Source organism: Archocentrus centrarchus, chromosome 14 (assembly GCF_007364275.1).
Source record: "Archocentrus centrarchus isolate MPI-CPG fArcCen1 chromosome 14, fArcCen1, whole genome shotgun sequence".
Classification (NCBI taxonomy): Eukaryota; Metazoa; Chordata; class Actinopteri; order Cichliformes; family Cichlidae; genus Archocentrus; species Archocentrus centrarchus.
In genome coordinates this window covers 33,543,344-33,567,848 of record NC_044359.1, presented here as the reverse complement: position 1 = coordinate 33,567,848, position 24,505 = coordinate 33,543,344, and the positions used below count along the sequence as shown (strand labels likewise).

Below are 24,505 nucleotides of genomic sequence, written 5' to 3'. Positions count from 1 at the left end.
CTCGTTTTGTTATAATTATAAATTCTTCTGATGACTGAGAGCAGCAATCACTAATAAATGCACTAAATGACCTCATAGTCTAGACTGTGGTTCCTGAACTATGATCTGAAATATAAGCTTAAGTAAACAAACATAACAGTGTACCTGCTGTTGGTGTTGTTTATGAATAAAAGCTTGTATATGTATTATGCATTCATGTAAAAATGGACCTTTATCAGTAACTGACTATGATATCCAGTATAAATGATACATGTAGTGTTAGTCATAATTTGTCCTATAATTAACAGAGTCAGAATCTGATCAAAAGTACACTTGAAGATTGATTTACAGTCTCAGTATGATAAAGGAAAGGGCAAACACTGAAAGACTCAAACAGCAATCAAAGATCAAAAAAGTCAAATCTAAAAATGCAGGGAATAAGAAAAAGTGCAGTGAACCAAGCATTTCTAGAACTGCCTGAAAGAGCCAATATAGAAATAATTATTCTTTCAATGGACCCTAAAACCAAGAGTGTAGCAACTGCAATCCAAAACCCTTCTTTGAAATCATTAAAAGCCAGATAACAATTCTTCATACATGGAGTTACAAAAAAGTGGCTTCTTGGCATAAGAATGTTTATCTTGGGATTTACCTTAATTTTTATTACAACTACACACCTGTACATTTTTATGACTGAATTTACTATAGCTGTAATGTTGACAGAATGTGTCCACATATAGACATTATATATGGAATACATGGACACACACACATACACACACACATACATATTCTTGTTCTGAATAGGCCTGTTCAGACACTTGCAAGAATGTTTTACCGTCTGGTCATGTATGTTTATCTGCTCATCACCTTTCACAACACTGACACTGAATGTTTGAGTAAAAAACAACTAGCTCATTATAACCCACGAGCAAAACAGAGGTGGAGATAGTGAATTCGTTTTTTTTTTCTGATAGAGAAATAATAGAAAAATGGAAGTTGCACTTATTAAAATATTACTATAAATCAATTTATATTTATGTCAAAAGTCACCTGCGAGAAAAAAAATAATTCGAACAAGTAATTTCATTTCGTAAATGCAAATATTCCTTCCTCGAAGGCAGCTGCCACACGCACACAGAAGCCATGCTGCTTTACGCGTTGCTGCAGTTTAATGATGGTGTTTCACCTCATCTCTATATGCATCCTCGTCCCCTCCTATAATGAGTCTAACCAAGGTGTTATCATCTCCAAACTTAAGGAATTTGATGGATGGGATGGTGTCATGTGTGTAATGGGTATACAGGCTGGGGTTCAGCACACAGCCTGTGGTCTCTAAGACAGGATGTCATTTTTAATATAGGAACGCAGAGGCAGGACAAGACAGAAGTGGAGACATGGAAAAAACAAAAAAAGAGGGAAAATAGGTAAACATAGCTTTTTAAATTCCACCCATTTAGTTTTATTTGACATGTGTGTGCCCTCTAGAGGCCAAGAAATGTGACTCATGCAGTGAGGAATCAGACCTGTATATCCGCTACCCATAGGCGTAGGAACCGAAGGCGCAACATGTGGCTCCCCCCGCCCCCCTCTGAACGGCCCTGAGAGTGTTTGGAAAGCGGAGACAGCGGCAGGAGTCACAGTCAGTCAATGCAGGCCTGTCAAGTGCAACAGCACACTGTGTTATCAGTGAGGCACACAGCTTGTCTGTTAAATATCAGAGGTATCATTTTTATTTATTTCTGTTGGTTATTATTTTTTTTTTATTGATATTTATTTTTATTTATTAGATTTTGTTTCTGTTGGCCAAACAAACAGAGTTTCAAAATGAACTGAAGGTTATTTTATGAAAGAACCAGTTATATTGCCAGTCAACCTACATAAATGCATTTTTGACCATGATTAAATGTTTTCAACCAATAAAACATCAAACTTTGCTCTTGTGTGCGCTACTAAATTATTTTGGTGCTACTGAAATATTTAGCTTGCTAGTATCAGTGCGGCCACTTGATAAAGTAAGCGTACAGCCGTGGGATGACATGGTCATTATGCTTGATAAAAAGACTCAAGCCATTTTGTTTGGTGGTTTGCCCACGTCTTGTGATTATAAAATGTATATATATGTCAATTATACATGCAATAATATAGGTGAACACAACATTATTTTTCCCAAGAAACATTTGAAAAAGAATAATGTAAAAGATCAAATAGCATTTTTATGTATTTATTTATTTATTGCTTTGCTCAGAGTATTTATGGATCTGTCAGATTTCCGATATGTGTCCCCCCCAATAGTAAACTCATTCCTACGCCCTTGCTGCTACCTACATGTGCATGTGTGCTGAGTCAAAATATTAATGTTGATAATATTATTAAATTACAAAGATTTTATTATATAGTGGCCTTAATATAAGTAGAGCAAAGCTGTATTTTTAATAAAAGTTAATGTCCATGCTTGTTTCAGAAAAAGCATTCTGTCTTATGTTTAATTTATTATTCTTTAAAAATGTCAAAATGCATAGCGGGATTAGTACATAAGTCTGTGACAACGTTTTGCAGCAGAATGGATAGACTGGCCACAGCAAGCGGTTACTTTTCAGCAAAGTGAATCTGTGATGAATTAGTCTGCATTTGGTCTTCTTCAATTGAATGTCTGCCGTTTAAATTAACTGAGAAAACCGGGGGGGGGGGGGGGGGCATTGCATAATTTAAGAAAAGGGCATTTTAAACATCGTCATGAAAGTCACAGACATACTGTAGACATAATATGTCACAGAATGCTGGACCAGATAGAATACCGTTTTTTCCACCGTTCATTTAGCAGCATTCACTGCACATGCGCATGTCGTAAAATGCGGTGTTTTTCCATCATTCAGAATGATGCATTCAAAACGCTATAAAATCCGGTGTTCTGGCGGGATTTTGCTGAATTTTACTGCGTTTTTTTTCATAATTTCTTTACCAAACACATTGGAAAAGTGGCACACCGCAGTCCGCACACCGGCAAAATATATGTTGAAAATTCACTGAGAGCGCGTTTTTAAAGGACAGTGTAAAGCCAAATATCTATTTATAGTTAAAAACAAATATTTGCAAAGTGCATGAAATCAATGTCGTGTTTTGATCTGAAATTCAAATGTAGGAAAAAGATCCGCTGAGTTTTTCTTAAAACTACAATAACTACAATGCTTAGCAAATTATGACGTCAGGAAACACGCCTCTCTGCGTGATTGGCTGACGCGTTTATGCCTGCGCTGCTGAAGGTGAAACGGTTTCCAGTGTGTGAGTCAATCGTGTGTCCAAAATGTCATCCGGTGGACTTTTAACCATGCACGCTCAAATCTGTAAACACCTGGTAAGTGAGGGAGTGTAAAAGAATCAGGTTAGGTTTATGGTCATATTGTTACAAGGCACAGTGAGGTTAAGTTGGCACCACAGGGCAATGGTTAACTTGAAGCAGCTCTGCTAACCTTTCTCCCTGTGTGTGCAGCGTCCTTGGTAAAAGTAATCTGACCACCTGCAAACACACTGTTACAATAGCTGGTAACAGTGTGTACTTTAAAGTAGAAGTTACAGTCAGTATTACTGGCTGCGACTCTGTCGACGGTGTACCAGAAAGGACCACATTGTCACCAAAATTGGCTAACGACAACAACAGCTGCAGCTAGCTAACAAAAAACAAACCGCCCCCGTTAATTCATTAGGTAGCCAGTGTTATCTGAATGTACCTGCCCATATTTCTAGCATAACCAGCGTATTTTCCATGGTAATAGTTTTATTCTAAACTAAACTATTTGAGTATCTTGCGTTTGACACTTGAGCGGTGTTCAGCTCTGTGTGACCTGCTTCCAGTGTTTACCAAACGTTTCAGTCACCTGCTCCTACGTTCCTGTTTATCTGACCCCCTGTCCTGCAGGAACCGCTCTATATTTTCTCACAATCCCAGCTGCAAATCGCGGGTGGGATATTAAAAAAAAAGTTTCACTTGTGTTTTAGATGAGAGAGAAGGTCGAAAGGTTTTCAGAACATGATTCCTTTTGCATTTATTGGATAGGACAGTAGACAGGAAGAGAGTGAAGGGGAATCACGCAATGGAACTGATCTGGGGCAGACTCAAACACAGGACTGCCCTTTAGTACATGGGTCACCTACTCAACCAGGTGAGCTATAGCAGCACCATCAGACAGTGAGTATGAAGACAAGGATTAGAGAAATATGGATATCAAAAATTGGTGAAACTGAATGATCGTCTTGTCCAAGGAATGAGCCATCCAGTATGGCTGCCAATATTGTGTAACCACGGCTAACACAAATGGTGGTTACTCTTGTGCAGGACATCAAATATTTTTTTAAACTTTTCATCCTAGAAATGTAGAAATCCATCTCTGTTGGGAACCGGCTGCTGAAGTAAATTCTGTTCTAAACCCATAGCAACAAAAAAGAGGAGCTGCAACGTGTGTGTGGAGACACAATATACATGCATCAAGTGCAAGAAATCTATTTGCAATACACATAGTTGTACAGGCATGAATAGTCTGTCTGTTCAACTGGGCTAAACTACAGACTGACCTCAATCTGTTCAAAGACGTAAACATCAGTAGTGATGACAGACTTTGCTTCTTTTATATCCGTTCAGCATAAGCATATTTTTCCACACATATTTTGGTTATGATTAATTTTTCTATTGTTATTTCTTTTGTGTTTTAAAAAACTATTGACACTTTTCGTCATAAATGGGCTCCAACAGAGTACCAAATATTAACCATATATATGGTCTATATTGCTTGGAATTGGGATAAAGTGTTTTTAGAGAAACTTTTATGGCTTTCTTGATTTAAAAACCAAAAAAATGGACAGCACACAAGGGTTAAACAGCTGTCAGCCTCATAATCATGAATAATCATGTTCACTTGTTGTTTATAACCATAAATAATAAATTATTTATGATCCTGTCACTATAGGCCCACAAGTATCTGTCAAGAACCTACACATCTCGCCCTTCCCTCAATGTAAGTACTGTAACTGGAGTTTATGCTGTCAGTTAACCATCTGAACAGCACACTAACATATATACTTAATGCATGGTCTCAGGAAGTCGTCATTGTCAGTGCAGTCCGCACACCGATGGGCTCCTTCAAAGGCAGCCTGGCCTCAGTTCCAGCCCCCAAACTGGGCTCCATTGCCATCAAGGGGGCCATAGACAAAGCAGGTATGTTCAGACACTTCACTTTCACTGCTTAAAGAGAACCACTTTCCTCTGTTATAAGCGCTACATATAGCATCAGCTGGTGGTGTGTGTGCAAGCATTCCTGTGATAATATACGAGATTAGTCTCTCTCACACGAGTGGGAAGTTTTCTGCATCAAAGAAGTGACAGCTGTGCGTTTTCAGTAGTTTATCTGTGTGTTTAGGAATTGCTCCAGAAGAAGTGAAGGAAGTCTACATGGGTAATGTGCTTCAGGCTGGTGAAGGACAGGCCCCCACACGACAGGCTTTGCTTGGAGCAGGTATGACCACGCTGTTATTTTTAACCCGCAATACTGATACATCTGTGCTGTCTCGGGGGGCCTTTTGTAGTCTGCAATTTTTATTATTTCCAGTTTCTTAAGCTAAACCCTGTTTTTTGATATTGTTGATTGTAGTTGAAATTAGAGGAAAGCTGAAAATGATTACAATGATATAAAAAATTTGCAGCAGTTTCAAATTTATGTACACGCAGAATCAGAGGTTGGTCAGAATTATTTAATACATCTGTTTGATCTGGAATGATGTCTCTGATTGGCTCTCCAGGCCTGACCCTCAGCACACCAGCAACAACCATCAACAAAGTCTGTGCCTCTGGAATGAAGTCCATAATGATGGCAGCTCAGAGTCTAATGTGTGGACACCAGGTAGTCTTAGCATTAAATACACATCAAGTAACAAAACATGGAGTTCAGGTTCTTAGCACATATTGCATCTTTCGCTATGATGCTGGTAGCTAATCATGGATGAGATACTGCATGATTTATTGTGACTAAAAGAAGCCTTTGTTTGTAATGGGCTCCTTCAGGCTTGTTGGTGTGATCAGATAACAGGAAATTTGTAGTGCGAACTACTCTGTGGGCAGGAAACTGTAGTTCTATGTGTGTGACCTTAGGATGTGATGGTGGCAGGAGGCATGGAGAGCATGTCCAATGTACCTTATGTGATGGCCAGAGAGACCCCACCCTACGGAGGAGTGAGGATGGAAGACCTGATTGTGAAGGATGGACTTACTGATGTTTACAACAAATTCCACATGGTAACCCTCATGTTATATTTAATGTTGGAAAATTCTACGGTCTCTATGGATTTAGAGCATCATATTTTTGTTGCTTTCTAACAGGGTAACTGTGCCGAAAACACAGCCAAGAACTGCAAAATCAGTCGAGAGGAGCAGGATACGTATGCCATCAGCTCATACAGCCGCAGCAAAGCAGCGTCTGAGGCTGGCGTGCTGGCAAAGGAGATAGTACCTGTCACTATTACCCAGAAAGGTACAGGAAGATGATCATCATCTTGGGCAAATGACTTTTATTACTGCTGTTGCTTAGCTGATGTTCATGGGGATTTGTAGGCAAACCTGATGTGTTGGTGTCTGAGGATGAGGAGTGGAGGCGGGTCGACTTCAGCAAAGTCCCCAAACTGAAGGCTGTGTTCCAGAAAGAGAACGGTAACAATCATTAAAGAGATTTAATGAAAAGTGTCATTTGTTCTTACACTAATTAAATTAAAACAAAAAGATTAGATTTTTTTGCCCCTCATATTTAAATAAATTAATATCAGACAAATACAGCGTATGCTCGGTGTGATCAAAACATTTCAGGAATCCAGGGCTAAAATAAAATAAAGATAAAAATAAAAGATTTTTATAGGCCCATTTCTGGAATTTACTGATCACACATTGCATAAAAGTGTTATTTATACTTGCTTTCATTTTCTTTTCTTTTTTTTTATTATTTCTTACGAGTTCTGCTGTTCTCAACAGCAGCGAATGCTTTTTGTGACAGATGTCAGTTTGAAGCCCAGTACAAAGAAATCTTAATAATTGTAATCTAATTTAATGCACATCTGTGTGTTTTTAAATGTGCATTTTGTGTTGATGTTTCCCTTGTTTTTTAGGCACAGTGACAGCTGCCAATGCCAGCACATTAAACGATGGAGCTGCTGCTCTTGTTTTAATGACAGCAGATGCTGCAAAAAGGCTCAACGTCACTCCACTGGCCAGGATTGTTTGTGAGTTTTTTATAGACACACTTCACGCTGTGCTTGCAGAGCTTAACTGCAGAATGATAATTGATATGTTAGATTTAGCCATCTAGCTGCTAGCCAGGGCCTGCTGAAATACTTTTTAGAACTGCTTGAGGGCCAAAAGTTATCTGTTATAGGTTTAAGTAAAAATGCTCATCCATGCTACTGACTAATTTTTTTTTTTTCTTCAGCATTTAAAAACCACCAAAAAGCTCCATCAAATAAGGTTAAGCATTGGTTTTCATAAGACGGGTCTTTAAAAGAGGATTTCTGTCAGCAAACTCAAAGGCCAAATGGCTCCAAAGGGTTGGACTTAGAATGAAGTGGAAAAGAACCAGACAGATGCTGACTTGATACATCTTATCTTCGCTTGTTCAGATGGTATCATCTGAAAGTCATAGAAGTCATAAAATCATAGAAGCTCTGCTGGTATAGCTTGCATTACTTTTTCTTCTGTAAGTGGGAATTAAACTTTCCAAGTGTCATGAATGAGAGCTGCACTCATGCAGCTTCTTGGCTTCATTTGTGCAATGCAGGCCTTCTGGTTCTAACAAGTTTTCTGGCTAAGACCTTGTAAAATCATTAGTAAGTTACTTGGCTTTGTAATATTCAGAACTCTACAACATTTTATAGCTGGAGATTTGTTTTAATCTGACACCAATTTCTAAGCAAGTTGTGCAGAGTGCAACAGTGAAAGAATTAACTGTGTTTCGGAAGTTAAACGGCTCCTTGTTTCCTGCTAAGAGTATATTTTGGAAGTCTGACTTTTGGTTGCCACACCATTCATGCTATATATATATATATATATATATATATATATATATATATATATATATATATATATATATATATATATATATATATATATATATATTCTTCTTTTTTTTTTTTTTTAACACAGCCTTTGCTGATGCTGCAGTTGCACCCATTGATTTCCCCATTGCTCCTGCATACGCTGTACCAAAGGTGGGTTATGAAGATGTAGTTTGTAATATTCAAACTTTTTCGATGAGTTGATGCATTTCAGTATGACAAATATGCAAAAGACTAAGAAATCAGGAAGGGACAAATAGTTTTTCATGGTGCTGTACATCTTAAATGTGGGTATCCCACACAGTAATGGAAACCAGTAAAGATGCACAAAGGTAACCCACAGCCAAATACATCCAGAAGGTACAGCAGGTGCTGAGAAGCCAGTTATTTGGTAGGAATAAGATCCAAGCCATCAGCCCCTATGCCCTTCTGGTTATCAGATACCTAGATGCCACTGATGTCAAGATACAAAAACTCCTTGGGTGGACACCTCTATGCACTCTAAAGTCCAGCATCCTGAGTCTCTATGAGAACGAGGGACGGCATGGACTAGTGAGTGTCAGAGCCACAGTCCAGGTTGGCAAAGGAAGATACCAAGAAGATGAGCTGCTACAAGAGTGCCTCAGGCAGCTGAGGACAGACAGTAAGGACCAGGAGGAGGAACTATCATAGAAGACCAAACCCCTGCACAGTGAATAGGACACTGCATATACACACACTCTCACACACATGTAGGGCAAGCTCAGGTAATTTGGACCACTTTTAATAAATCAAAATAAATGAGTATTTTTGGGTTTAGTTGATGCAATACAAAAATTGTTTAGGCTCATATATCTGTCTTACACATGTCCTAACACTTTGTGTGTTTATGTGTCTGTCAGGTGCTGGATGCAGCAGGGCTGAAGAAGGATGATATTGCCATGTGGGAGATCAATGAGGCCTTTAGTGTGGTTGTGCTGGCCAACATCAAGATGCTGGACATCGATCCGGCAAAAGTCAACATCAACGGGGGAGCTGTGTCACTGGGACACCCCATCGGGTAGGTCGCAGAACAAAAATACAACTTAGCTCATTTGCAGCTTCTCCAATCACAGCCACTTTGTCAGCCATGTAAATCAACTTGTGTATCACTAAGAACACCTTGTATAGATTTGATCCCATCAAATCTACTGAGACTGCAGGAACTGTAAGAATATATTTAATCGCTGTGCACTTTATTTGTATTCAACCACAGCTTTTTTAAACTAGAACTAAAATATTGTTCTTCATTTCTCTTTTCTTTGTCAGGATGTCTGGTGCGCGAATTGTGGGTCACATGGTGAACAACCTGAAGTCTGGTCAGTATGGGCTGGCGGGCATCTGCAACGGTGGTGGTGGAGCTTCTTCTATTCTGATCCAGAAGCTGTAAGAAGACCTGACAAGAAGCTTGTGTTTGTTCGATTTTGTTCAACTGTGCAGTCACTGTCTGCCGGCTCCCAGTGGTTCTCATATCTATAAGCTCCTGTTGACTCTGAAGAATGAATCTGTTACATTAATGTCAATGGCCTTAAGCAACTAGCAAAGTGGGAGTTGATTCATGTGACTTCATGACTCCAGTGTACAAAACACTCCTCATTAGAAAGAATGTCATGTGCAAAAAATAGAGTGACATTTAACTGGTTAAATAAATAGTTTTTATGAAAGTGTTGTCTTGTTATTGGGCTCTTGTGAACTTGTGTATTTTTTTTTGTCAAGTGGATTATCAGTTTGTGTTGTAATTTTTCAAGCTGGCCACTAGATGCTGCAACTACCTTTTTATATAAGTTCACTGACTGTTACGCTGGACACAAAAACATGCCACAGATTAGTGATTAACATCCACTTTACCCTCTAACCTGTTGCAGCTAATACAGCCAATGTCTTTTTAACCTTTTGCAATTGGTGATCAGTTTGCCCTTCATTACAACAACTGCCCTTTTTGCCCCTCTTAAAGATTCCCAGTTGAATGTTGGTTAACACATTTATGGTGATAAAATGGTTTTTAAAGGTACAATTTGTTTATATTAAGAGATGAATAAATTAAAAACTGGCCACATAAAAGTCGACTGTCGAAAAATATCCATGATGGATGCTATGTTAGAGGTATTTTATCATTCATAAAAAATATATAAACAATAGAGCACTTATAAGTATACATAAGGTGATTCATGGGTTTAACGATACAGAATTTGGCCCATGAAGATCAGTGGACTCAGTGTTTGTGGGGTGTTGCGGGAAAAATAATCTGTAATTTGAATAAAATGACCTTTTTGAGCTGCTACAAAGTATCACAGCTTAAACATATGGTCACATGTTACCTTGGTAAAAGTGAGTTTATGTAAAATCAGTGGAATGAGTGGATAGCTTTACTTTCTGTATCTAAACTTACTTAAATGTTATTGAAAACATGTAACATTTTATATATATATATATATATATATATATATATATAAAATGTTACATATTTTATATATATATATATATAGCGCCAAATCACAACAGGCAACTGTTGTGATTTGGCGCTACATAAATAAAATTGAATTGAACTCAATTAAATGATAGTCTATGATCCTTTATTGTCCTCCCACCCTTTTAAAGTCTGGTCAACAAAGGTGGTGGCTGTGTCATTTGGACATTGTGTGCCTCCATCATCTTACTCAGTGACAGTCAGCATTCTTATTTTACATTTCCTGCCAGTTGGCACATGGATCACAGAGTTAAATATTAACAGGGTCTGAAAGTCATGTGTCCTTCACTTTTCTAAGCGTTTCCTTTAGATGTTACAGATTAAACTCGGAGAGCTCTTAGCATCAGCAGGACTGAGAGCAACACAATGTAAGTGCATGTGTTACACCTTCTCATCTGATTTCTGTCCTCTTTGTGATATGGTTAATAGAGTATCATGTTGACTCTTGATACTAGTCCCCTTAGTAAAACTACGAGGACTGGTGAGAGAGGGAGCTTCGCTTAAGTTAACTGCCACTCCTTTAATTACACCATCAACCCGATGAGATACACAGCAATGCATGCCAATCAGAGTAACATTACAGAGTTAAATTCATAGATTAGGTTTTCCAATTAGAAATGAGTAAAATGCCTCTGTGGGATTACCACGCTCCCATGCTCTCTGTTTTCACTTCATTCACCTGATCTGCAAACCTCTCAGTGAACAGGGCTGTCATCCATACTGATGCACGGTTGCTGTTTGTGCATGTTGTGTTTAAATCAACTTGCGCACAGGCTGGCTTGTGCGCACAGAAAGAAAAGGTGTGGTCATGGCTGTTGATTACGGTCAGGAATAAGATCACATTGATCAGGCAGAGAGAGAGAAACGGGAGAGCAAAGACAGTCAGAGAACTGAAGGAATTTGTGGAACTTTCAAGGTGAGACCAAGTAAATAAGTCTAAGTAATTCAGCTGTGCCAAATCACACGATCATACTGAGGTATGATAAGTGTGAGTTTATTCAAAAATATTGTTCTCTAGTAAGTTTATGTCTTATTTGTGAATAACAGAAAAGTGTAAAAAAGTATTTCTGATTTGTGTTAATGTGGGTTTGTTTTTTAGTGACCAAACTGTAAAGTTTCATGTACAGATGCATACTTTTGTTTTTATACTTGTGCATCAGGTGTGGCACTTAATAACTAGTAATTGTTTATTTGTAAGTTCTTCAGGAAAACTGCACTTCACTCCTCAGGCAGTCCCTCTTCAGGCAGTAAAACCAGTTTGACTATGAATAATGAGGTAGGCTCACTTTCACAGTAGAAAGTTAACCTGCTGAATCACCTCAGGTTATTCTCAGCTTTTTATTTGACTGAAAAGTTTGAACTTGATCTGATGTCTCAGTTTTACAACTGCAATTAATAGTGAGCTTTCTGAACTACCTCAGTGACTCTCAGTGATGGGTAAAGCAAATAAATTCATCTTTTTGTCTGTTTATCTCCAGATGAATGGTCCCATCTATGACAACAAAGGGTTTCAACATGAGGAAAATAGACCTCCTCCATATTTCATAACACTGCAGAGTCCTGGCCATTTCCCCATCAACACGCCCTATACTTCAACACCTGGAATACCAGATAATCCAAATCAAATGAAAGGTAGTGGAAGATTTGACTAAGGCTAGGCTGTTACATGGCAGTTATGCCTCCTTTGCTCAAATGCATACAGTCTGGATACATTATGGTCTGGAGGCACAAGACAAAGTGAAGCTGGTGGTGGCTCCACTGTAAAAGCTGGCAGCACAAAAAGGCCGAGGCAACTGTTGCCTCAACTGATGAATTTATTAACGGATTTCTTTTTTTTTTAAAACTGATGAACTTATAAGTCTTAAATGTTTCCACAAGTTAAAGATTATGATTATTTTAATACTTTGACAAGTATTAACTAGTATGCGTGCTTCCACAGTGATGATTAATAAGTCAGCTGCTCACTTTATTCATGGTGTTACAACTTTCTGACAAAAATAAACCTGACCAACTGTAAACATACTGGAACAAACATATTATGACAGAGTATCAGGTCCATAATTTGCTTATATAACCTTCACTTCCCAGACATGCAAACTATACTAGATACATTACAAATGAGCTTTAATTCAGCTGCAAAACAGAAACAAAAATTGAACTGAAATGTTTCAGCAGGATGTTGACTCCTTCTGTTGACTGTTTAAGGACTGTTGAGGCAAACACACACAGCAGTCCGGGGGTGCTTTTGAGATTGTAGCCACTCAACTTTACGACAGTCTGTTGTTTCTCATAAACATTTGGTTGAAAGCTCGTGATTATTGGTTAGCCTTTTCATAAACACTGCGCTGGTTTAAGTTTAGTTTATTCTGGTTATATACTTTTCTTTGATAATATGCATTTTATTATTTTAGTAGTTTAGTAGTTTGCGGCAGATGACTGCCCCTCCCTGAGCCTGGTTCTGCTGGAGGTTTCTTCCTGTTAAAAGGGAGTTTTTCCTTCCCGCTGTCGCCAAGTGCTGCTCATAGGGGGTCGTTTTGACTGTTGGGTTTTCTCTGTATTATTGTAGGGTCTTTACCCACAATACAAAGCACCTTGAGGCAACTGTTTGTTGTGATTTGGTGCTATATGAATAAAATTGAATTGAATTGAATATGCATGCCTTTAAAAAAAGATACATACTCGATTAAGCCCCTATTGCTGTGTCTTGAAGACATTAAGGCATGGATGGCTTTAAATTTCCTAAATTTTAATGATAAGAAAACTAAGGTAATGGTGTTTTGTCCCAGTGGCTTCTACGCAACATCTTCCGTTGACTTGGAGCCCTTGGCATCTTATTTAAGGCAGCTCGTCTCAAATTTAGGTGTTAAAATTGATAGTGACCTTAAATTGGATTTCCAGGTCAGGGCAGTGGTTAAGTCCTGTTTTTTACCATCTTAGGCAGTTGGCAAAGATTAAACCAATCCTTTCAAAACCACATTCTGAAACAGTGATCCATGCCTTTATTATATCTCAGCTCAACTACTGTAATGCCCTTTACCTTGGAATTAGTCAATCCTCCCTTAAGCGTCTTCAGCTAGTCCAAAATGCTTCTGATGGGGGCCAGAAGGAGAGAGCATATCACTCCTATTCTGGCTTCACTACACTGGTTGCCAGTGCATTTTAGAGTCCATTTAAAATTTCTCATATTTTTTTTTAAATGTTTACATGGTCTTGCCCCATCTTATCTCTCTGAGCTATTAAACCTATACCTCCCAGCTCGTTGCCTCAGGTCAGCTGATCAGCTGCTCCTGGAGGTACCGAGGTCGAAGTTGAAGCTCAGGGGTGACAGAGCTTTTAGCGTTGCTGCTCCCAAATTATGGAACGATTTGCCATTGCATATTAGAAGTGCTCCTTTATTAGCGACTTTTAAAACTGCTCTTAAGACACATTTTTATTCCCTGGTTTTTAATACATGCTGAGACTTGCTTTATTTGTGTTGGTGTTCTGTATATTTGTTGACATTGTGATGTGTATTGGCTATTTGATTTTTACCTGTACAGCACTTTGTTGCAGCTGCTGTTGTTTTATATATAAAGTAGTAGTAGTTTTGTTTTTGTTTTTTAGGAAGAAAGAAATATCATGGGAAATACATCCTGGGTATAAGTCTGTGTGTGGCTGTTATCCTTGCGGTGGCTGGCCTCTTGTTGTGGTACTTCTGTAAGTTGATGTGAAGCCTGTTGCAGCTGCGTAAAATGATTTTTGTCATTTAAGTACTGGAATGTGTCATGATTCTGTCTGAGGCATGTAGGAGTAAATGCATGTGTTCACAGTGTACTACCAGTGTTCCATGGGGAAGTCGTGTGGAAAAGGTGGGAAATGTCTGAGCCACTCCCAGTGGTGTGATGGAGTCACTGACTGTCCACATGGAGAGGATGAATCTCTGTGCTGTAAGCCACTTGAGTCAGTGTATCAGTCTTCCATAGAGCTGTACAGTGTTAATGTCTATATTTTAATACTCTTTATGTTTCACAGTTCACCTCCATGGAGCCAACTACATGCTGGAGAGTTACTCATCAAGCAGCCAGACCTGGATGCCCGTGTGTGCTGACAACTGGAATGATAACTATGGAAAAACTGTGTGTGGACAGATTGGCTACAGCAGGTGCTCACTGTCTTTTCTCTCTGTCCCACTTCTGCTGTAAACAAGTTTACTCATATTGCATGACTTAGGATTTGTATTGCTGCTGGGAGTTCAGTTTCCATGCTAAACATAACTTTAAAAAATTACATGCAAAAATATTTTATTGCTTTACAATGCAATTCAAAGCATCATTACAGATAGCATTAACATAGCTCAAATAATGTGTAATAACAAGTGCATGCATGTGTGTGTATATATACATACACATTGGGCTACATCTCCAAATCCAAAAATTCTGCTTTTACAGAGATGCTCACACTTGCTGATGATCACTTAATCATTTTTAGCAGCACTTGATGCTCCTTTACCCATGAAAGCAGTGAGGACGTACACTGAGAGAACAACTGATATTCTTTTGAAGTCACTACAGAATCATTGATTATTGTCATTTGTCTGCGTCCCACAGAATGGATTATGTTGCCTACACCCAAATCAGTGCCGGTTCTTTGGCCTCTAAAGGATATATGAGGCTGAAGTCTGGAAGTAATAGTGGATCATTAGTACAGTCACAGCTCACTCCTAGGTACACACCACCACCTATCACTGAGTGATTGTTTTATGCACATTATAGCTCAGATAAAATGTGCTGTTTTTTGTCATTCTTTCCTTTGCAGCTCATCCTGCAGCTCCAGTGCTGTCAGCCTTCGCTGCATTGGTAAGCTACTGTATTAAATATGAATGCAGTCATGTAATGTGTGCAAATAATCTGACTGGTGCCACTTCCTCCGAATTGGAAAGGTATTTAAGAATGCTTGAAAGTCAGTGAAAGTAATATTGAGCTCCTCCATCCTCAGAATGTGGCAAGAGTTCAGCAGCTCCCAGCAGTCGTATCGTGGGTGGCACAGCGGCTGTAAATGGAGCTTGGCCGTGGCAGGTCAGCCTCAAGATTTCAGATAGACACATCTGTGGAGGTTCCATTATCAGCCCATACTGGATCCTGTCTGCTGCACACTGCTTTCAAGAGTGAGAGATTCCATTCTCTACTTTCTTTCACCTGTTCCGCATGAACATGTCATGTGTGTCTTTCACGACAAATATCATACACAGGAATTCTACTTTATTGTAATGGTGATTAATATATGGGTAGAAAGGTTACTGTGTCACTGATTACAGTAAAGCATGTGAGTTTAGTAGGATTTAGTCTCAGCTCCTCTTCTAAACCAGCTTCTACTCTTTTCTCACCGTGGAGGGACACTCGCTGTGTTTATCTCATAGATGAGTGGTGTCAGCCTGTGTTGAGTTTATAGACCACATACAGCCTAATTTGATCTGGGCTGGACCTGTAAAACCACTGCATAAAATAGAATAAATAAACACATATCAACGTGTGCATTTTAAAATGTTCACATACAGAATAAGAAAGGCAGGCGGTGGCTCAGGCGGTAGAGTGGATTGTCTACCAATCAGAAGGTTGGTGGTTTGATCCCAGTCTATGCCCACTGGGGTTTAAATACCTGGGTCTGTCCACCTTTTGGTTTGAGAAGTAAAGAAGCCTTTAGGATGAGAGGTGAGACGTCTTCAAGAAACAAAAAGAAGTCCAGTCGCCCTTTTTTCAAGCTCCAGAGACTACTGTGGCCTGATGACTGAGAACCTATACAGACAAACCATCCACTGGAGCGTGAGTGTGTCTGATTGTTAGATAAAAGCAGAGATAAAAGAGTCTAAGATTTAGTACTGTGCAGTGTCCTCAGTTTCTCAGTAAGATCCATCCTTACATTAAGTCATGAACCATCTAAAAAACAACAACATAACTCCACTGACCAAAATGATCAAGTGGAGGATTCAATATAGAACAATAGTCCCATCCTGGGGGTTATGTTGATCTTTTATCTACGGTGTCTATCAACTTTTTGACTAATATTTATTAAAATAACCACGCCTCTTTCACCTTGCTGTGTTTTCTTTGGCAGGTACTCTCTTCCTGCACAGTGGAAGGTATACGCTGGGAACGTGAATTTGTTCAGCATGACTGCAGTCAGAACAGTTCAGAAAATCATCAAAAATGAAAATTATGACACAAAAACAAATGATTATGACATTGCTCTCCTAAAGCTCAATGTACCTCTGACTTTTTCCAGTAAGTGCTTACAATTTATTTTATCACTTCAATGATACTGCTGTGATGTTAACAGAGGTGGCAAAAGTATAGATACTCTTTACTTACATACAAGTACAGATACTTGTGTTAAAAAATATTCTGGTAAAAGTTAAATTATTGATCCATCTTCTTTACTCAAGTAAAAATGAAAAGGTACAGGCTCTGAACTGTACACAAAGTAAGGTAGCAAGTAAAGCAAAGCAAGGGAACTTTTTGAATTACATTTCAACGAGCTGTTTTTGTGCAAAGCTAACTGAACCTTGTGCTATATTAATATAATAATAAAATAATATTAGTACTTGGGAATACCAAAATTTTTGGACTTTTCCTCCACAGAAAAATAAATACAGTCAGGGGTTAAAGTGGGCTTCAGCAGGTGGGGGAACCCTACTGGCTCAGCGTGGGGAAAAGAATCGCAGCTTTCTATTGTGAGTCCAGCAGATTTTCTTTGTGTGCAGGCCGTCCTGCAGCTGCTGCTGCTCTTTGTGGTTTTACACAGATGAATTCAACAAGCAGATCTCAGCAGATGTTTGACAAGGTCTTTGGCTGGATCCCCTACACTGACAGTATGCTGTTCATGCTGTCTTTATACTGACAGTATGCAGTTGGTATAAAGGATGAATTCAGATCATCAGATAAAATTCTAATTTATCTCTGCTACACATGCTGTAACCTGTAACTCTGACCATGAACACCACAGCCACTGTGCACCAGCCAACACTGTAAACTCAGCACGGCAAGCTAACCTGTTTATCCTGCAGCAAACTGCAGATTATTTTCATGCACCATTTGAATAAAACAAAATTAGTCTACCTCAGTTTGTTTTGCAGGATGTTTCACAATATGGAAAAAATATAACTTCACAATATGGACAGATCCAACATCTAAAAAAATAAGGACATTACATAAATGTTGCTGAGCAGTCCTTCTCTTTAAATCTAACCTCTCTGCTTCCTCTCCTGTCCCGCCTGTTTCTCCATCTCTGAGTGAAGTTACTGTACCTTTCATTTTAGGAAACACAGCAGCTGGACCTTTAGCTCGCAGACTCACTGTGTGACAAACTGTAAACAGTTTGCGTGTTTGCTGATATTTGTTGAGCTGTTACAAAGGGTGCATTTGAAATTACCTGACACTTTAAAAACTTTACTCCCTTTATGCTCGCTCCTCTTCAGTAGTGCTAGCTAGATGCTGAAGTACTGCAACCACAACTTACAGACATCTGCAACAAAAACGTTGTTCCAGATTGTTCCGGCCCACTTTCACCCTTCAGTTCAGCGCTATAAATGATGCATAAATTATGTGGTTTTTGCCTCTTTCATCTCTTTATATGTGATAAGATCTGATGGATATGTGATGGATACACCAAAAAGACTGTCTTCTGTTATTGTTCCTCCGTTTAGGCTCAAATCAGTTTGATGTTTGATTGCGCGGTGATGTGAAATAAAAATTATGAGTAACAAAAATAACGAGTCAGTTTTGAAAATTTAAGGAGTAGAAAGTACCAATATCTGTGTAAAGATGTAGGCAGCAAAAGTAAAAAGTAGTCAGAAAAATAAATACTCAAGTACAGATGCCTGAAAATGCTACTTAAGTACAGTAACAAAGTATTTGTACTTCATTACTTCCCACCTCTGTGTGTTACTGCAAATCCAAAGCTTTAAGCTGATATGTTTTTATGCCTCAGCTACAATGAAGCCAGTGTGTCTCCCCAGTGTTGACCTGGACCTTTCTGCTAACCGTCAAGCATGGATCACGGGATGGGGAGCCTTGTCTTCATCTGGTGAGGCAAAAACCATAACTGAATATGTCAAACCTTCTGTGTGTAGCTGAATAAAGAAAAGCTCTGAAAGGGGATTTTACCCGCTCCCAAATTCATCTTTTTTGTGCGTACAGGTATGTCAATATAAACTGGGTCAGATCTGCAAACAGAATCTAACAGAAAAACAAAGGTCACCTGTAGCAGCAACAGGTGCAACAAAATGCATCCAATAACTGCAGCTTTCTTTGCAGAACTGCTTTTTATCCTCTCAGGGATGTTTGTGGGTGTGTAGGAGTTTACTCAACCAATCTATGTGTGTTTTGTTGACCTGAAGACATACAGCTCCAACCTTCAGGGTGCCCTATGGAGGGTGCTTCAGGGGTGGCTGGCCTCTTGTTATAAGCCAGTCACACAATAAAACAACAAAGTCCTTCACATAGTGAACCAAACCCTGTAATTTGACTTGGGTAAAAACAGTTATGTAATCAGTTATTTTCCTTGTCTTGTTTGACCTGTAGCATCTACTGGAGGGCAACAGGTCAAACAGCAAGTGCTCAGAGTGAGCGTTTTTGATTTTTAAGGCTCTTGAGAGATATGTCACTTCTGGTGCAGGAAGAGCGCAGTCAGTGATGTTTTGTGCTGTGTGCATTACCTTCTGGATAGCCTTTTTGTGTGTATGCAAGCAGTACTTGGCTTGATGTCTGGCTGAATTAACTATGTGTATAACAATTTTTCTCAGGCCCATACCCCTATATATTGAATCAAGCCCAGGTGACCATTTACAGCAGAGACACTTGCAATGCACCTCAGGTACTGGACGGGCAAGTCACAGAGACCATGATATGTGCGGGTAAAATGCAGGGAGGAGTCGACTCCTGTCAGGTCAGTCTGATCTCTCTGTCACAGACTCCAGCCACACATGTACATGCTGACCTGAGACATTTCTGTTGTTCTGTGTGCTGCAGGGTGACAGTGGAGGACCCCTGGTAGTGAAAGAGAGCAATACATGGTGGCTGGCAGGGGACACAAGCTGGGGATACGGATGTGCTGTAAAGAACAAGCCAGGGGTCTACGGCAATGTGACCTTCTTTATTGACTGGATATATGAAAAAATGCGGGTATGTATGTTCAGGCAATAGAAATGTATTCCTATACAGTAAAGGGGGAAACCCTGATCAGAATATTGAGCTTTGCAGCTAAAATTTGTGTAATTACTGTATTCTATGGTTAATTGTTTAGTCTATGAAAAAAATGGCCGACCCAAATTTGTAGAACTGGAAATGGTCTGTCAACACTTTATGTGGTTTGACCAAAAACAAACAAAACAATGGAGCCACAACTTTAGCATTCAACAGCAATCAACTGTCAAAATTATACTCTTCATGTTTTCTTAAAGTCATAACAATACCATGCTTGTGCATACTCTACTTTTCTGTGCACTTTGAAGGAGCATACTTACCTGTTATGCATTTTGGTGAAAAAAGAATTTATCCAACCTCAAGGATCTAATTCTTCCTCTTTTTTTATCTCCATAGAGTGAGTGAGGCGGTGACGTTTTTACTTCCTCTGCACTTTGAATCAAAATTTTGGACGGGACTACTTCATCAGGAAGATTTTCTTCAAAACAAAAATCAACCAACAATATGAAGGATATGCAGCATTTTTATATTCTTGCATTTGAAAAAAATGAAACTATTTATGTGTCCCAATAAAACTTATTTTCAACAGAGTTGTGTTTTGTAAAACTGCATTGTGTGACAGATGTGTTAAAGATATATTTAGCTGCTTGTCTTACTTTTGTAGTTAGTTCCTTTTTATTTGGCAATACCTGATACAATGAAACACATAAAGCTTCTTTAATTCCTGCATCCACCTTTTGGCTCCCACCTCAACTAATTAGTCTATTTAACTTTTCACTGAAAAATCCAATTTAAAAATTATATAAACAGTTTAATTTTTCAAAATTAAACTGTCATTTTTTTTTCATTATCTTTAATTTTTTTCTGAGAAAACCTTTTATGTCTTCAAGAAAGCTTTTCTTAGTGGGTACCCTACAGCTCTCACAGAGGATGCTGTTCCAGTTAAACTGTCTGATTTTAGCAGGGACTGAATCTAATGTCACTTTAAGCTGAAAATTGTATCCTGTGCGTGCCTTGTGGATGACAGCTCTGCTCACTGCTGAGTCTGTTTCTTTTCCTCTTGGAGCAGCAGATTACCAGAAGAATCAACCAGGAGTTCAGTTCTGAACACTACCAGTACTACACTAACGAGACACAGGAAGCAAAACTAAACACAAAGCACACGGGACAAGAGACTATCAAAATAAAACAGGAAGTGACCAAACATGACAACACAGAATTGACATATAGGTAGGCTGGCACTCTAAACATGTGACTAAACGGGGAAGACACAGACACCGGAAACACAAGAACACGGGAAGACAAGAACAAGGGAATCAGGAACTAAATAACTATAACAGAAAACTATAACAACCTAAAAAAACGAAACCATAAACAAACCTGACACCACACATGGAGACAAACACACTGAGGAAAACAGACACAAAAGACTTCACATAAAACAGGAGGGACACTGAGGGAAGCACAAAGGGACAACTAAAGTCTAAAGCAACTGGGAACTTAACTAAGAATACACAAGGGGAACACATAAAACAATATAACAAAATGATCCAATGATCACAAAGGCAAATTAACTACAAAAGTCCATGAAAACTAAGAAACAAAGGGTCACAGACCCAGCACCATGATATGATATATATTTACAGGCTAGGCAAGGGCACCCTGACTAACATTAGGTATCAGGATGAAATCCTTGGACTCACTGTCAGAGCATACACTGGTGCAGTGGGTTCCTGGTGCATGGCAACCTCATGTGGTGAGAGTATGCCAGCACTTGCCTGACCAAAATCCAATAGCTGTCCCAGGACACCATCCGTCATCTCAGTAGGAGCATGCCCCGGCTTTGTGAGGCATGCATATGAGCAGGTGGGGGCCATACAAACTACTGAGTACCATTTATATTTTCACTTTACACATTACCCAGTCCATATCAGTGTAGATAGCCAGCAGGGTTTTCTTCGTCATTGAGATCTGATGTGTGATGTTGATCCTGGACTGCTGAGCAGCTAGAATCCTCTATCGGACAAGAATGGGACAAAATTCCTCTCCCAAAGGTCCCAGACGGTTATGGATTGTTGTTAAAAAAGAGGAAATGCTGCACGTTGGTAAACATAGTCCTGACCCAACTTTCAAATTTAAAATGAGTTAATATTTTTCTTAAAATGGTACATTTTCACTCAGATGGAACATTTTCTCAGTTAGAAAACATAAAATGTTCAATGTTCTGTAATGGATAAAATATGGGGTGATGAGATTTGCATATCATTGCTCTGTTTTTATTTACACAACATTGAAATTTTGGTGGAATTGTGTTTACATACCAGTATTTAATTTATGTGTTAAGGTACAAGATAATTATAATTACTGTGAAACTGCCTTTAGTGCAACATTGTACATGCATGTGTTCCAGTAAACAGTCAATGTCTTTTACTGACAAGCACACTGCAGGTTCCTTAAATCAGTTCCTTTATTCTGATAACCTGTTTGTTTACTACACCTGATGTTTTGAATTATTTAACTAATTTTCTGTCTCTTTGCGTTTATCTTTGTGAAACTCTGCGTGACATTTTTAAAATGGTGCTGGAAGAGTTTTAGTTTTAGTTGTTTTTTTTATTAATTCTAGAAAACACGGAACACACAGCAATGAGGGACAACACTACAAAGAATGAAGAGAGACTCAGACATTGGATACACACAAGATTAAAAAGGTAGAGGTAACAGGTGGGAACACAGCTGAAGATAACATAATGACATAAAGGAAGTAAAACTAAGCACCAAGCACAACAGAAAAAGACTAACAAACTACTAAAGTAACATAACACCAAGATGGAGACTAAACAACACACACAAGAGAGGTAGGAAAACACAGAAACTCACAGAATATAAACCAAACTATAAATATGAACAGAATTAGATGGGAAACTAAAACCAGATAATATAAATATAAAGAGACCAACCAGGAAATGGTGTTATAGGAAAAATGCAAAACTCAGAACAAATGATTCTCAAAACCAAAAGAATAATAATTTACCGAAAACTCTGAACCTCAGGCACCCTCACAGTGTCTTTGTACAGCAAATTATGGACCTAAATGTACACAGTGAACACAGTAAAAACAGAAGTGAGACTGTAAGATAAAGATATCTCTTTATTACTCAAAAAGTCTTTGAAACAGTGCTCTGGTTTAATAATATGATTCAGAGAATGTTTATGACCAGCTCTAGAAATGTTAGCTTTAGCTTAACACCACTTCACGTCACCACTACCATCTCTGTATTCTTAGTGAACAGCGTATAACTTAGACTATTTGCTGTACTGTTTCCTTCAATATTATTTTAATATAGCTGGCCAGCAGACTTTAGGCAAATTTAAAAGAAATATTGTCTGCACACTCAGAACTATATAAATTGCAACAATACAAACATTCTTATATATTTTGAAAGTGATGAGAAGGACAAAGATATTTCATTTTTGGGAAATATTTTATTGCTTCCACATCAATAAGAAGAGGTGGACAGAATTACACCCCCACCCCAAATTGTGACGAAACATCAATATTTGCCATCCCGCCAGGGTCACACCCTTTGGCGAAAATTCAGTTTTGAAAGCAATGTAAGACCATCTCCTTAAGGCTTTCCAGGTGAAATTTGAAATGGTTTTGCTCAACCACCTTGGAGCTGTACTGTAGTATAAACCATAACATTTCCTGTTCCCACTAGGTCACGCTGTGACTTACATTAAATATTGTCACATGTATGTGTTCAGGGGTGGACCCTCATCCTACTGAAGAAGATTGGTCCACATTGGATAATTTAGGTGTGAATGAGAGCCAATCAAAATTTCCTAGCAAATGACTGAAATTCCGTGTGATGTCAGGGCCACGCCCCCTGGCAAAAACTCACCAGTTTTGAAATTTAGATTCCCCCTGGTGTGTAGATTACACTGATCAAATATTAAGTTGATCCCATCCAAATCCTAGGAGTAATTAGACAAAGAAAAAGGCAAGAAATAGCTAAAATCGCCCATTTAATTTAAAATGGCGGCCTTCCTGTTGAGTTGAGTGCATTGGACCCAGTGGGGTTTTTTGTTCATCTGGACATGTTATATATGTACCATATTTCATACATGTAGGTGAAACACAGCAGTGGGAATTGAAGTAAAGGTTGTGCAGTAGAGCCATTTTGAAAGGGCCATGTCTAAAACCATAGAAATATGTACGTTTTCACCAGACCTGACGTGTGCAAAAGGCAATTCATTTGCCTGCATAATCAAAAGCAGATACAATAGGGCCTTTACACAGGTTGTGCTCGGGCCCTAATTAGGTACAGTGTTGAGGTTGTCATTTTTAGCATCCACATGGATGTTAAAATCACCCACTATAATTATGTTATCACAGGGTACACCTGTACAGGTTGCCAGCCTCATTAGGGCTAACACAGAGAGACAAACAACCATTCACACTCATATTCACACGTATGAGCAATTTAGAGGGGTGTGTGTGTGTGTTTTTTTAAGGCAGCTTTGGTCTTTGTAGTAGTTTTTGTCACTTTTGAAGTAGTTTTGTGTGTCATCTGTGTGTGTATTTTTTTCAGTGGCCATTTTGGCTCCTGCTGTAGTTGTGTTTTGCTTTGAAGGAGCTCTTAGTATTGAGATGTCTTTATAGCATTTTTGTGTCTGTCTTAGGCAGAGGTGGGAAGTAACGAAGTACTAATACTTCGTTACTGTACTTAAGTAGATTTTTTAGGTATCTGTATGTTGGGTTTGCTGCAGCTTCTTCCAT

The 24,505-nt window shown here is 38.8% G+C and overlaps 2 protein-coding genes across 5 annotated transcripts; both read left to right on the top strand.

Moving 5' to 3' along the window:
* Positions 1–3,203: 3,203 nt before the first annotated feature.
* On the top strand, positions 3,204–9,744 carry acat1 (acetyl-CoA acetyltransferase 1). Of its 3 annotated transcripts, none has more exons than XM_030746071.1 (13): positions 3,215–3,334; positions 4,034–4,139; positions 4,941–4,988; positions 5,071–5,188; positions 5,391–5,486; positions 5,770–5,870; positions 6,119–6,262; positions 6,347–6,497; positions 6,578–6,673; positions 7,123–7,236; positions 8,153–8,217; positions 8,946–9,103; positions 9,352–9,744. In XM_030746071.1, the coding sequence occupies exons 2-13, from the start codon at positions 4,119–4,121 to the stop codon at positions 9,470–9,472; spliced, it is 1,233 nt and encodes a 410-aa protein (XP_030601931.1). In that variant the 5' UTR covers positions 3,215–3,334; positions 4,034–4,118; the 3' UTR covers positions 9,473–9,744. The 3 variants fall into 3 exon arrangements, with proteins under 3 accessions (XP_030601930.1, XP_030601931.1, XP_030601932.1); XM_030746072.1 differs by having other exon boundaries at positions 3,233–3,334; positions 4,030–4,139; XM_030746070.1 differs by lacking the exon at positions 4,034–4,139 and having other exon boundaries at positions 3,204–3,334.
* A 1,073-nt stretch (positions 9,745–10,817) lies between these two features.
* tmprss2 (transmembrane serine protease 2) lies at positions 10,818–20,295 on the top strand. Of its 2 annotated transcripts, none has more exons than XM_030746920.1 (14): positions 10,818–10,917; positions 11,748–11,825; positions 12,028–12,181; positions 14,153–14,245; positions 14,359–14,475; positions 14,561–14,690; positions 15,136–15,252; positions 15,344–15,384; positions 15,524–15,692; positions 16,640–16,806; positions 18,512–18,607; positions 19,326–19,468; positions 19,552–19,704; positions 20,122–20,295. In XM_030746920.1, the coding sequence occupies exons 2-14, from the start codon at positions 11,814–11,816 to the stop codon at positions 20,128–20,130; spliced, it is 1,401 nt and encodes a 466-aa protein (XP_030602780.1). In that variant the 5' UTR covers positions 10,818–10,917; positions 11,748–11,813; the 3' UTR covers positions 20,131–20,295. The 2 variants fall into 2 exon arrangements, with proteins under 2 accessions (XP_030602780.1, XP_030602781.1); XM_030746921.1 differs by lacking the exon at positions 10,818–10,917 and adding an exon at positions 11,319–11,465.
* Positions 20,296–24,505: the final 4,210 nt, after the last annotated feature.

Bases quoted from the DNA above. Each gene is read 5' to 3' on its own strand.
- tmprss2 (XM_030746920.1), top strand. The intron at 14,246-14,358 runs GTAAGTTGATGT...ATGTGTTCACAG, and splicing joins CCTCTTGTTGTGGTACTTCT to TGTACTACCAGTGTTCCATG. The intron at 15,693-16,639 runs GTGAGAGATTCC...TTTCTTTGGCAG, and splicing joins GCTGCACACTGCTTTCAAGA to GTACTCTCTTCCTGCACAGT.
- acat1 (XM_030746070.1), top strand. From the start codon at position 3,284: ATGTCATCCGGTGGACTTTTAACCATGCACGCTCAAATCTGTAAACAC. The intron at 4,989-5,070 runs GTAAGTACTGTA...GCATGGTCTCAG, and splicing joins CATCTCGCCCTTCCCTCAAT to GAAGTCGTCATTGTCAGTGC. The intron at 5,189-5,390 runs GTATGTTCAGAC...CTGTGTGTTTAG, and splicing joins GGGGGCCATAGACAAAGCAG to GAATTGCTCCAGAAGAAGTG.